At 37.9% G+C, this 13,588-nt stretch overlaps 1 protein-coding gene across 1 annotated transcript; it reads right to left on the reverse strand.

The window, feature by feature from the left end:
• Window positions 1–717: 717 nt before the first annotated feature.
• Window positions 718–12,522, reverse strand: pde9ac (phosphodiesterase 9ac). Its single transcript, XM_042486864.1, has 19 exons — window positions 12,451–12,522; window positions 11,937–12,088; window positions 10,224–10,294; window positions 9,654–9,731; window positions 9,186–9,229; window positions 8,960–9,014; window positions 8,024–8,094; window positions 7,802–7,889; window positions 7,609–7,690; window positions 7,431–7,505; window positions 7,249–7,335; window positions 5,922–6,026; window positions 5,692–5,774; window positions 5,274–5,430; window positions 4,410–4,523; window positions 4,091–4,195; window positions 3,800–3,928; window positions 3,625–3,720; window positions 718–847 (listed from the first exon to the last, which is right to left on the reverse strand). The coding sequence occupies exons 2-19, from the start codon at window positions 12,003–12,005 to the stop codon at window positions 797–799; spliced, it is 1,560 nt and encodes a 519-aa protein (XP_042342798.1). The 5' UTR covers window positions 12,006–12,088; window positions 12,451–12,522; the 3' UTR covers window positions 718–796.
• Between the last annotated feature and the right edge of the window lie 1,066 nt (window positions 12,523–13,588).

Below are 13,588 nucleotides of genomic sequence, written 5' to 3' on the forward strand. Positions count from 1 at the left end.
AATCTTTTTGATACATGTGTTTGACTTACATTAAAAAAAACACATCTAAAGACACATTTCTAAATGTTTGTTGTCTAACCTTTGTATGTACAGACTGACAGTATGTGACTGATAAATAGACATACAAAACAGAGTTTTATATCTATTGTGAGATATCCAAACTTTTTTACAGGACACATTGTTACACACATGTTACCATGTGGATGTATTTTACTGAAAAGTGTTGAAGGTGAGCAGAAACACATTGATGTGTGATTGTTTAATGAACTGCTCATTGTGTGTGAACAAAACGTAAAAGTGTGAAGCTGCATTATTCTTTGGAAAACACGTAGTGCGCCATATCCATCAAAAATGTGTGTGTATTGCAGTGTATTGCTACAGTGAGGTGAAAACATCCCACTTTGGTGCGTTTCATTCTTCTACTAAAAAAATTGGAGCGATGAAATGATCGGTGTGTGTTTGTGGAAAAGGGCTTATTCTGCAGCCATTGGATATTTTTCAAATGCATGGTAATTGATCTTAAAACAAGTTTGTTTGTGGAGAAACTGGTCTTTCAAACTGTTGAGGCGCTATGAAATTAAAAAAGCATAGAGAGAACAACATAAACACCAAACATATACAAAGAGGTCAGCAGGTCCCTCTCTGTTACATCCAGTGCAAAAGTCTAAGTCAAAGTTCAAAATATGCCATCCTGACGCCTAAATTTAGTTCAGCATGCAGCCGAGCAGTCTCTTCCTCCTGATCCTGATCCAGCTGTTATCTTCACAACTCAGTGCAGGATGTCTTCACTGAGGCCTCACTCACATGTTTTAAAATCTGTCCTTAGTTTCATCACAAAAGAAGACCCCTGCAATAAAATAAGAGCTTCGATTAGGCATAGAGGAACATCAGGAAAAGCTAAAACTAACACTGGTGAGCTGTACCAAGATTAGCACAAACCCTGCCTGACCACCAAAAGTTCTGGTGCTTATCGTCCAGCACAGAAAAAGGCTATCTGACTGAACTTGCCTGAGAGCTATGAGTGAGAATTGACCTCTGCACAACGAAAGTCAAAACTTACTCAGAATCCGATGGCATTTTAATTCTGTGAAAAAGTTCAACGCAAAAATGACAGAAAAGACGGTTCAGTTCATGAGCAGAAAATATATCTTGTCATTGTAAAAACAAACAAAAAAAAAAGGGTGACATGGTGTTTAAGATGAAAACAAATGAGCAACAGTTTCACCCCTTTGCTTTTTCAGCCAATAAAATAAATGTTTTGCCATTATATTGCAGAAATCAAAAATTTGCTTTCTTCTAAGCTGCTAAAGTTTTATTTTTTTTCTCTGTAGGCCGTTTAACTTTTATACAGCTGAGACCTTCGTACTTGCCAAGAATTTCTCACGCTGAACCAATTTTGCATGAGCCAACTAAATGCGATTACCCTCACGGTTTTTCCTTTTTGTGAGTATTGATATGAACTACTCGGAACTAACTAAGAAGGCGAATACAAAGTGATGAAAGTGCTGCACATTCCTAAAGGTGTGGCTTTTGTAGATAGAGTTCACTATAGAGGAGAGCTGCTGTGCAAAGAGGCCAGAGAGAGGCAGAGACAGAGCACATTCATGGCACTAACACTAAACACTTACGCAAACCAAGCAGTTAGTTGCTTTTACTTACACAGATACCACTGCACTCGCTCACTGCAGAGCTTACTTCTTCTTCCCGCTTAATGACATATTTTCAGTTTTTTTCTTCTGTGCCTCATTGAACAAAAGACACACCTTTATGTTAGCAAGATTTTGGAGGGGTGTGTGTAGACTTGTGTGTGTGCGTGTGTGACTCAGCCCATGTCACAAAGATTTCATAACAGATAAGTGGCAGTGTTTGTCAGCTCTAGGTGAAAACTTAAGTGACACTTTGGTGATTGCCTTGGATTTGTTCTCTACATGCCTCCTTCTCACAGCAGGAAACCTGTACTTCTGCAGTAATTATAACTCCTTACACTGCTCATTGTTAGTTCCTTCAAGCGTAGAATGGTAGTGTAATCCAAATTAAATGTAATTTATTATAGCCAGCAGGCACAACAACATGCTTGTGACTGTGCAAAAATGTCACTTTTGCCTGTGGTCACTGCATGTGTGTGCAGGATCCAACAGCCTTGTTAACCTCCTCCCCTGAGTCACTATATGAAATTTGTACTGTTTGTTGCCACACAAAATATCATTTTCATCAAATTTCCAAAGCACAGTCTTAAAGCTACAGTTGGCAACTTTTACAACAAAAAATAACAACTTAATGTCCTATGTGCTGAAACTGTTACTATATTCTCAAAGTACAAGAGACAGAAATTGTGTCCCTCCTCCTCTTCCTACTGCTTCTAATGGCATTTGCTAAAATCTCCCTAAACTCATCCAAAACAACAAATCAGAGTTGTGGAGTCTCAGACACAGCTGTTAATCACTGTTTGTGAAATTCAGTCAAACTGTCAAAAGCAGTGCTGATCAAATATGAATCATGTTGTGACCCATCTGCCCTGTTTAACAAATGAAGAAAAAGACTGCTAGCACACTGCAGGACTCCACTAATCCAAATTATTTAATGTACCAAGACAGTGGCGTTTTGAGCACAGTAGCTCTTCAGTAGACTGCATTCAGCATGTCAACTGAGGTGCCAGGCCTTCTCACCACCCAGCACAACTTTCTCATTTCACAGCTAAACAGTACACTAAAATATGTGTCTAAAAACATTTAAGGTGAAAAACTAGCAATATAGTAATAGAATCTTGAATTGTTAGCCGCTGCCGAACAGTTTGTCAGTTTGTCTGTCACATGCAGTAAGCGCTACAAGGCAATAGAGTAGGCAGAGAAATATGATCCTTTTTCACAGACTATAATCTGTCTAATCTAGCACTGTGTGAACATAGCGACAGTTTCAGCAAACAACAAATGTATTGAAGTTACCAACTACAGCTTAAATGAGAAAAAAAATCATTTTGGGCAAGTCTCTTATCTGCTTTCTGACAGAGAATTTGAAAAAAAAAAGTAAATTCAAAGTTTCATAGTTAATGTCAAGTAGTTGGTAGCCTCAAGGGTCTGTAGATAGAGGCAATATAGGTAAATACTGTACAGATTAGAAAGTGTTGGAGGCATTTTTTAAAATTAGTTTTCTGCATCACAAATAAAACTGGCTTATCTGATTTGCAACTGGTCAGAGCTGATAACTACTACAACGGATTGTTGTTTTTCATTTTGCTTTTTATACAGATTTTAGTCTTTGTGCTAAGATAAGGTAATTAGCTAGTGACCACAACCTTATCCAACAAGCAGATACGAGAGTGGCATCAACCTTCTCATCTAACTCTCAGCAAGAAAGCAAATTAGTGCATTTCCAAAATATTGAACTGTGCCTTTACTGGAAATGATCATTTTTTTTCTTTCAAAGTTTTTATATTTTGGGAATTTCACTTACTAACAAAAACACTGAAATTTCAAATGTGTCAGGCAATGTAGTTTGACAAGTCTGTGATCTTTTGAAAATGATTTAACGGCATATATGAACAAAGCTCGACTGTGATAACAGATGGATGAATAGATAGACAGACAGAGACACAGAATAAGAGACACAGAATAACATAGGTTCTACCTCTGTCATGGCATCATCGATCTGTTTCAGCTCCTCATAGTGGTCACGAGAGTCTCTCAAAGGCTGAACCATGATCTCCTCAATTTGAGGGAAAAGCTGTTGGACACCACAGTAAGAACATTAATCAGTGTGTGTATTTGTAAAGGAACAAATGTGTGCAAAAACATTGTCCTACCTTCATTACAGTCTCAAACATTGGGATGAGGACAAACTTGATGAAACCAATTTGAGCTGTGGGTTTGGTGACTTTATCTCTGTCCATGAAAGGAGCCACGGGGAGACCCTCAGACTTCTCCCTGTCACTCTGGCAAGCATATAAGTGGAAATATTGTCATTTTATATAGAAACATTTGCCTGTCAATGGTAGTAATTGTTCAAAATGTGCTTTTTCCTTTATCTTCAGTTGACATGATGAATTTAGAAAATGGATTTCAAAGAGTTATATGAAATTTTTGGTTAAGGTCACCTGCATGAAATACTCCTCCAAAAGGCAGTCCACCCAGGGCTCAGCCACCTCAGTTGGCCTCACTTCGTTGGAGATGTCACAGCACTTGATCAAAACCATCTTTAGCTGAAAACATATACACATATACAAACAGACATGCTATAGCCATCTACACACAACTCTCTCAATTACACCATTACAATCCACTTGGCCTCTGATTACAAGAGCACTCAACAGATACAGGCTTGGTTTGAGGTAACATTTTGCATATGCAGTACAATTAACAGCTGTTGTTGGGTGGAGATGCAACATGATCTTGTAAAGCACAATGTAAACATACACATGTCACATGCTCTTCATTGGTGAAGTCAAAGTTGTCCACTTTTTGCTTAAAGGAGTCGAGTATCTCCCCGTGCCGGGCCATGTCAGTGGCCAAAATGAGAGTGATGATTGCCTGGAAATATAAGGGCAAAACTAAAGTCTGTTTGCATGACATTTGCTTATATTTATGATCAAAATAGTCTAGAAGGAGCAGTGTGTAGGGTTTACGAGGATATAGTGGCATCTAGTGGTGAGGATTGCACATTGCAATCAGCTGAAACCTTTCCCCTTTAGAGATTAGTGTTGAAAATCACTGTTTCTCCAATACCGTTAAGCTCCCTGTAGATGAGCCACTAGCCAAGCACTAGTGTTCTTGTAAGTGCTTCTGACAACTTACTTGTCAGAGGGGTTTTTTTTTCTTTGATTTTTTAAAATCTATTTTTGAATCTATAGGTCTATTTCTCTCCAAACACAAACAAACAACCAAACAAACAAAAAACTGACCAGGTATTTAATCAGTAAAAACAGTTAGTTTAATGTAAAAAAAAAAAAAAAAAAAAAAAAAAAATCCTTGTATTTTCAATGCTCTCATAGTGGAGGGGCTGCTATTGTAGAAACATGGCGAGCTCCATAAATGAGGACCTGCTCCATGTATGGATATAAACAGTTCATTCTAGGTAATGAAAACACAATGATTTTTTATTTTCAGGTGCTTATACACTAAAGAAAACACACTTATTAAATTCAATTTCTGCAAATATATCTTACACACTGGACCTTTAAGATTGATAGACTAATTACAGTAAATATCTTCAAAGACTGTGAGGCTTGACATAAAACTCATGCTTATCATGAATAGACAAATGGAAGTTTTACATCTCACCTGTCGGATCTGTTTGAAGGCCTCAGGGTCCACATTTGAAAAGATATTGCACTCAGGAAATGAGAGGATCTGGAAGGCCACAGCACAGTGATGGTTCTCTAGGGGAGATATGTCATTGTAGCGCACTGCCAGCTCTGTGCGGGCATTGATTTGGTACCTGGTGGATGGATGAATCGATAGAATATTCCCATGAAGCTTCCATGATAACAGAGATCCTCACCTTTCAGAAACCCCAACCAAAAACAATACGATAATCTGAATCAGCGTGTTTTCATACCTAAACTCTCTCCATGCTGAACTAGTTTCACAGTTCATTGACAACAGTGTTGTGCAGAGGATGTCAAAACATTCTGGGGTCAATGGGCATCTGCAGTGCTACATCTGTCAACACACCTACAGAGAGAATAGTGAGTCTTACGTGTTGTTGTAGCCAGGGTGGTCCAGGTCATGACACACCGCAGCTGTCATGAGAATACCCATGTCTGTGAGAGTCAGCTTCTCCTGGACAAAAGTGGAAATCAAGAGGGTTCTTAAAAATTGGCCAAAAAATGGCAAAATGTCTAGTCTAGAGAGTCATTGGTTGGTATGTGTAGCAATAATATGACTTGTAAAAAATAAAAAATGTATTATTCAGAACTTGCACCACACCTGTAGATTGCAGAGGTGAATCATGCCATACATCATCTGACTAACACAGAAGCAGTGGCGAAAATTGTGGAAAGGATTGTCACGGTAGTTCTCCTGAATCGACAACTAGAAGACAAGATCATTTTTTTTCATTTCTGGCCATCTACGATTCGAACATAGCTTTCTTATCAGTGTCGGGGCACTGACACTAACCCTTCTGCTTCTAAAGTAAAAACTTGTTTGAAATTTTCATCATGTGCATTGAAGTTTATACACTACAAAAAAATGCAACACTTTTGTTTTTGCTCCCTTTTTACACTAGTTTAACCCTTTGAAATGGTGAGAAACCACTTTTCTTGTGCTGATTTCAGACACCTTTCACAAGAATTACAAAGCTTTTGAACCAGAGGAAATTGGCGCAGTTTCTTTCAAAACTATGAGAAAAAGGAAGTGAGCAACGTGGAAAAAAATATATCACACATTTCAAAAAAAAAAAAATTGTAGATTTAGAAAATATTTTTTAAAAAGTCAGAGAAAAATGTCTAGGATGAATAAGTAAACAAACCAGGGAAAAACTATATTTATAATGATCATAATTACATATTTAGAACATACTGCAAAATGATTGTATTTTTTTATAAGTCATTTCTGTGTTCTATGTATTCTCTTCTTCTTCGTCGACTAATTTATCACTAAATTTTGGGTAATGTCTTCTTTCATTGCTCATTGCTTTCTAGCAAAATTGCTAAGGTTTAAAAGGTTTAAGATAAAGATCTAAAACTTTTTCATGCACTCCCCTTTTCCAAGATAATCCATCCGCCTCACAGTCCGGCATATCAAGATGTTGACTAAACAGTGTCATTACGACACAGATGTGCCTTGGTATGGTCACACCAAAAGCTCACTCACAAAAAACGCTGGTGTAACAACTGATTTGCACAACCATAGAATTTCTGCACAAATAGTCACAAATTTTCTCAGATTAGCTCATCTGTATGCTTGTCATCCACACCAGGGTCTTGACCTACAGTACTTCATCATTATCACCAACTTGTGCAGTTGTAAGGCTGGTTGGATGTACTGCCAAATTCAGGGAAACAACATCAGAGACGTCTTACAGTGGTGAAGTGAACATTGTATTCACAGACAACAGCTCGAGTAGACATTTTGCAGTCAGCATGCCAATGGCACGCTTCTTCACAACCGGAAACATCTATGGCATTGTGTTGTGTGATCAAATGGGAAAAATGGGGGCAAATGGGAGCAAAAACAAGAGTGTTGTGTTTGAATGTTGGTTCAGTATATTAAAACCATATGCTCAGTTGTCCTTTATTGCTCTAATATTCACCAGCCAGCGTTTGAGTGTGATGGGGTTCATGTTGAATTCCTTCACTAGTCCCAAGTCATGGTACATATACTCCAAACAACTTAGCATCTGCAACCACAAAGGGAGACAAAAGACATTCAGTCACTTGGATAACATGCTGTGGAAAAGGCTGATTGAGTTAGAGAGCTGCAATGTCAACAAACCTCGTTATGTTCCCAGTGCCAGACATCAAATGTTGGCTTCTTGAGCGCCTCAATCGTCTCCTGAGACAGTGTGTACTGTATGTGCCAAATAAACAAGGCCATCAGATCTTTCATAGAGGCTGTATATGAAGTTAACTTTGTCCAGTAGTGATAAAAACAATAATCCCAGTGGATGTACCTTTGGGTAATTGGGGACATCTCGTCTGGGAGTGACCTTCTTCCCATCCTCTGAGAAGTTGTATTTGCATGGACAGTTTGATCTGGAATAAAAATTTAAAGGACATAAATCACAAAAAGCTTTATTGACATCGATTTGACATAACTTGGTTTCTGCTGACTTCTGTGAGCAAGGTGTCCAAATATTAATTTACCTGCCACCACTTCTTGAAGTCATCTCATCTCGTAGCTTCTTCAGATCATTTTTACACTTCTCAACCTCCACCACCTTCAAGCCTTCCACTGGAACAAGATGACGAGAAATATCACAGTTTGGCTTTAACACATGTTTTATTAACATCTCAGTAGCACTAGGAAGGAAATTTTCTGGGAGATCACTTTGTTTAAACCATTTACAATCAAACTATACCACTTACGCTCCACTCTCTTCTCCAGCATTGCTAGCCTGTTGGTGATCTCAGTCTTCAACTCATTGATGCGAAAGGCTCTGTGAGAGGAAAAAATAGAAAATAATAAAAGACTGACATATTTCACATGGTTCATTGGTCATAATGCCAAAATAAAACTGGAATGGGGTCAACAAAATAAAGGCAAAAACCTTTTCACATTGAAACTTGCCTCTGCAGTGCATGTACAAGCAGCAGCCTACTTTTTTGCTATATTTTTCTTTTCTTTTTTTTGACTCCATGGCCCCTTCTGCTAAAACACATCTTCTATGATAAAGAAGCACTTATCAACATCGGGAAAAATTGTGTGGGGTTTGGACCGAATGCAACAGACCATGATAGGATCTCCACCAACGGCATACGCTGAGCTGCCAGTCAGACCAGAGGGGAAAAATGAAACCGAAAGTGCCAGACGAAGAGAGGGAGGAGAGCTGGCATCAGGGCGAGGCTGATCTGACTTGGACCAAGACCTGTTCCTCTACCAACCCATCTTATAGCTAATGTCTGGTCGCAGGAGAATGAAGAGGATGAGATGTGACTGAGGCTCACTCAGCAACGAGAAATCAGAGACTGCTCTGCACACATCTTCACAAAGACATGATTAACCCCTAACATCCCGGATACAACATGCCTGAGCAACCGGATGGAATTTTTAATCGCAGCTCGTGATTTTAATCATATCATTTTTCAACTCCTAAAATGTAGCAGGATCAAGAACAAATGTAATTTAATTTTTTAAACTTTGTTTAAAAAATGACTGATAAACCTTCAACCTTCTACCTCTTTTGGGTTGGAGCTTGCGTTATCACTGAAGGTCCCTTGTGTCAGGTATGTGCGTGAGGTATGTGTGAGGGTGGGGAGGGGCAGGCATCAGCCATAACATAACATAAACAACTGAGGCGTTACCTGCTGAACTGATCAGCCACCTGGGATAACATGTTCTGAAACATGTCCTCCTTCTCTGCAGACATAAATACATGCCTGGTAAATCATTGTAAACAACACTCACATTCAAGACTAGTATATTTCAAGCTCATTATAACTTTTACAGTTGGTGTGAGGTTAGTGCATGGATGTATGTGTGTTTGTGAGCTTTTTAGAGTGAAAGAAAAAAAAGCTGCTGACAGCTTACCTCCAAGTTGACTGGTGGACAGAGGGACAACTTTGTACAGAGAACTGTGAGGAATTCAGAGGAACATTTAATATTCATTATTTTTAACATCAGGCTAGCATTTTTTCATTGCTTTGCAAAGATTAACAGCTAGCAGAACAATCTCTCCATATGTTAGCTTTAGTAGCTTATGTATAGTTATAGTTCAAAGCTACTAAATGAAACTTGTGATAAAAATATGTTGTCACACATATATATACACGTGTATATATATATATGTGTGTGTGTGTGCGTGTGTGTATATATATATATATATATATAATATATATGTGTGTGTGTGTGTGTGTGCGTGTGCGTATATATATATATATATATATATATATTAGATTTAAAAAAGCCTGTGAAATGGGCTAGTGACTGAAAAGTGAAGATGTTAATATAGAAATGCCATTTCTAAATAAAAGCAATATAATAATGCTGGTATGTTACTTTGGTGAGTTGGTGGGCATGGTGGGATCTATGGAAACCAAGGTTCCGTCTGGGTCCACCATCATGATGGCAGTGTTCCTACAGGGGGAGAATTAAAGAAGGGAGAGAAGTAGAATTACACTCGGTTTTATATAAACATTTTACACTATTTCTCCAACTATGTTGTCTCTTGAAATTTGTCATTGCCCCTCTTACTGAGGAGGGGTGAGGTAGCATTAGATATCATTTCAGAATTAAAGAGAAATTATCTACATTCATGCTTTGAAAGTTAATAAATATGTTTTTTTTTTGTGTGTGTTATATACAAACTGCATATGTGCATTGTGCCCAGAGAGTATTATATCACAAATATAGACTAAAGGTGAATGCAGGGTACTCGCCCCCCTCAATATTTAGACCATGTGCATTTGCCCTCCCACACAGGCACAAGTTGCTGTACAGAAATTAATGAGAATGCAGCTTAAACTTTTTTTATGACATTTTTGTGCAGCTTGATGTGTTAAGTATGCCCAGGGACAAAGAAATGAAGTGATGTGATCTTTATGTGAAGAAATAAATGAGCAAACAAACCTGGGGATGTTAGATGAGGAACACAGAAGCTCCTTGATGTCACACGAGTTGCAGTGCCGACTGAACACCACCTATAAACGTTAAACACACTTTGTATTAAGTCTTACACATGGATGGAAATTATGGCAGAAGGTTTTCACATTATAGCAGAATATAACAGTGATGTTATTTATTATCATGTCACATGTTTTATGAGAAAACATTCAACACAGTGCAATCAATGTCTTTCCAAGCACACACCTGCACACAAACAGCTGCAGTGTTTTTTTGTTTTATATAAAGCCTCAGTGCTCAGACAGGGTTTGGGAGGTGGGGGTCATCAAATTCAATGTGTTTTTTTAGGCAACAGAGTCACATTGGAGTGTAAAGTAAGGACCGGCTTGTTTTATGGTTGAATACGGTCAAGTCAGCTGAGAGACCAATGAAAGAAGAAAAGCAGCTGGAGTTTTAGTGATCTCTTGAAGATAGCAGCATTATCCACGCCTGTCATGCAAGCAGTCCACTTTACAAGACTACAGTACATGTATAGAGATTACATTGTTTGGAGGGTTGATAACAAAGAGTGGGTAGATAAACCCCTGTGCAAAAACTGTCATCTTAAATCTGGGGAAAGCAACAGGTGTAGCAGACAAACATTCAGCCTCAGGCAGGGGGCTCAGAGCTCTTGAGCAGACATGTGTCATCGCCAGCTCTCCACTTGAAGCACTCTACGTCACTACATCAGCAAGTGTTTTATTTATCTGTATCTCCGCATGTTTGACCTTAAACCATGCATCATGACTTCCCTAAATGATTACTAAGTTATCAAACTGCTGCCATTATGACCATAAATATTTAAATAAGTCAGTGTTGCACTGTATTTTGTATCCTACATACTTCCTTTCTTATTGCTGCCTCTATAAATTTAAGCATAGGCTAAGAAATTTTCCCTTGTGTGCAACAGAGCTGTTGGCTGCAGAAATTAATGCTATAAGCTGTTAACAACAGGTGTTTGGTTCTGTAAGTAAAAGGATGAGGCTAGCAGCTCTGAATCACCAGTTAATTTCCTCCTCAGGTGACGTTAGTCCGCTGGGAATATCTGCTATGTGGGTCAAGAAGATGAATTAAAAAAAATGAATTATTTAATTACCATAATTAAAGCTGTTTAATGTTGGATTCAATATCAAACACAATATTAAATCCTTAATGTCTTTAAAGGAATAAATAAACAAATAATGTAAATCTTGTGGATGAGTCACAACTGCATGATTATAAAACATATTTTGGAATGTATTGCCAAAATAATCAATGCAATATAGATTTCATTATCTTTCATTGATTAATTGAATTTATTTATTCTAATTGCATAATCCATTATTTTCTGTGTTTGTACTGCTAATATAGTTTCACATCAATCTTGCATGGCGTACCAACATGTTTGCTGGGACAACATTTTTTCAGTCATAATAAACACATGCATGTCTTTAAATGTATTCCAAATCTTATTAACAGTATATGATACTATTTGCTGGTCAATCAATTAAAGAAACAACAAAATAAAAAATAAGCAAACAAAATAATCAAATTAGTTTAATTTACACAACAATAAATAAATAAATAAATCCAAAATGTGTCCAGTTTCATTACATTTATCATAAACATGGGTGATGAAACACAGTTTTGCAATGTAAATACATCCCAGAAATACCACACTTTGACTGGAATTGTACCCACCTTTTGCACTTTTCCATCCACATCCAGGTAAATGGTTTTGGGGGCATATGAGGAGGAGCTGGAGCCCATGTTGACCTCCCTCTCCTCTCTTAGGCACCCGCAAAAAATCTGAAGTTGAACTTGAAGCCCTGATTGACAAACTTGATGAGCCACTAGAAAAACAGATAAGTGGAGAAACACATTTTTTAGTACATTCACACAGATACAGCAACTAATGCCTAATAATAACAAAAAAATATCATCACATCAAGAGACATGAAATCATCAGCAACAAGTGAGCACACTCACTTTTTCTGTCAGTTTTACTTAAGTTTTTGCTCTTGCTAATCTCCAATTTAAAAGAACAAAAAACAAATAAAAATAATGAGGAATACAAATACTACCATTACTATGGAAAGTCTATAAACTATGATCAATAAATTGTGCATTTACATGTATTGTTTAAATAAATCATAATTATACAGAGTTTAAATTATCACAATGAAATTAATTCACGAAAAGCAAGAGCACTCACAGTGTCAACGATGTAGCTTCCCCCGTGGAGATGGGAGGTAATGTCCCAGGTGCTGAGGATGCACAAATGCACACATGCAAAGGGGGAGCCGTAGGGGAGGAGAGAAAGGATGTGGGTGTTGGAGAAGATGAGGAAGGGTATGTGTGAGGGAGCCAGAGGGCTTTGGAGTGCTATGACATTAACTGGCTCTTACTGGTTGCCAGGGGACAGTTACTATGGAGAAAAAGAAAGACAACTCTAATGTCTTAAGTGGTGTGCTGCTTTGACTTGTGCTGGTTACACACTCCTTATCTACATGGTCTGATTCACTGTATCTCATAGGGGTGGGGGGCATAATGACTTTACCAGAACATAAATTGTTTACTGCACAGCTATCTGATTTAAAGCTGGTTGGAAAATTACATTACGGTTGTGTTCTGTTAAAAAGAGCAATTATTATTGGCCTAAAAGGCACAAACAAAACACTGATTAGAGCTCTCAACGATACATGGAAAATTATATCTTATCAGGGAGACTCCACTTCTAACCAAGGGGCCCTAATTTCAAGTGTGGCTTTGCTCTTTCTATAAACTATTGAGTTGCATAAGTGCTAAGTTGCATGTATATAGTATGTGCTGAATGGATGTGTATGTGTCTGTTTTCTATGCATGCATGCGTGTGCGCGCGTCTGTGTGTGTGTGTGTGTGTGTGAGTGCGTTACCCACCCCTACCCACTCATCCACTCCATCGTTGAGAACCAGTCTGCAGATGGTTTTGTCAGTCGAATTCAGCAGAACACTTAAGATTTTAAACTGCAATTTGTTTTTTTAAATACTGTTTATAATTGATGCATTTGATTTCATGTCATGTAAATTTAATTTTTTTTTTATTTTAATTGCTCCAAACCCCTCCCCCGATTTGTGTTGAGGGTTTAAGGGTCTTTGCAAAATGTACAACATAAAATACTGTCTTTCTTTAAACCCTCAATGTGGAAAAGGGGAACTTCACAGAAACATATTCAAGGAAAAAAGGGAGAAAGTATATATATATATATTGCCACCTGGTTCCATTATATTGGAGAAAGGGCAGACATCTCTACGGCAGATATCTCCAAAACTCTGCAACTTACGCCAAAAAGAAATCTAGATAAATAAGACAA

This window comes from Plectropomus leopardus, chromosome 5, assembly GCF_008729295.1.
Source record: "Plectropomus leopardus isolate mb chromosome 5, YSFRI_Pleo_2.0, whole genome shotgun sequence".
Taxonomy (NCBI): domain Eukaryota; kingdom Metazoa; phylum Chordata; class Actinopteri; order Perciformes; family Serranidae; genus Plectropomus; species Plectropomus leopardus.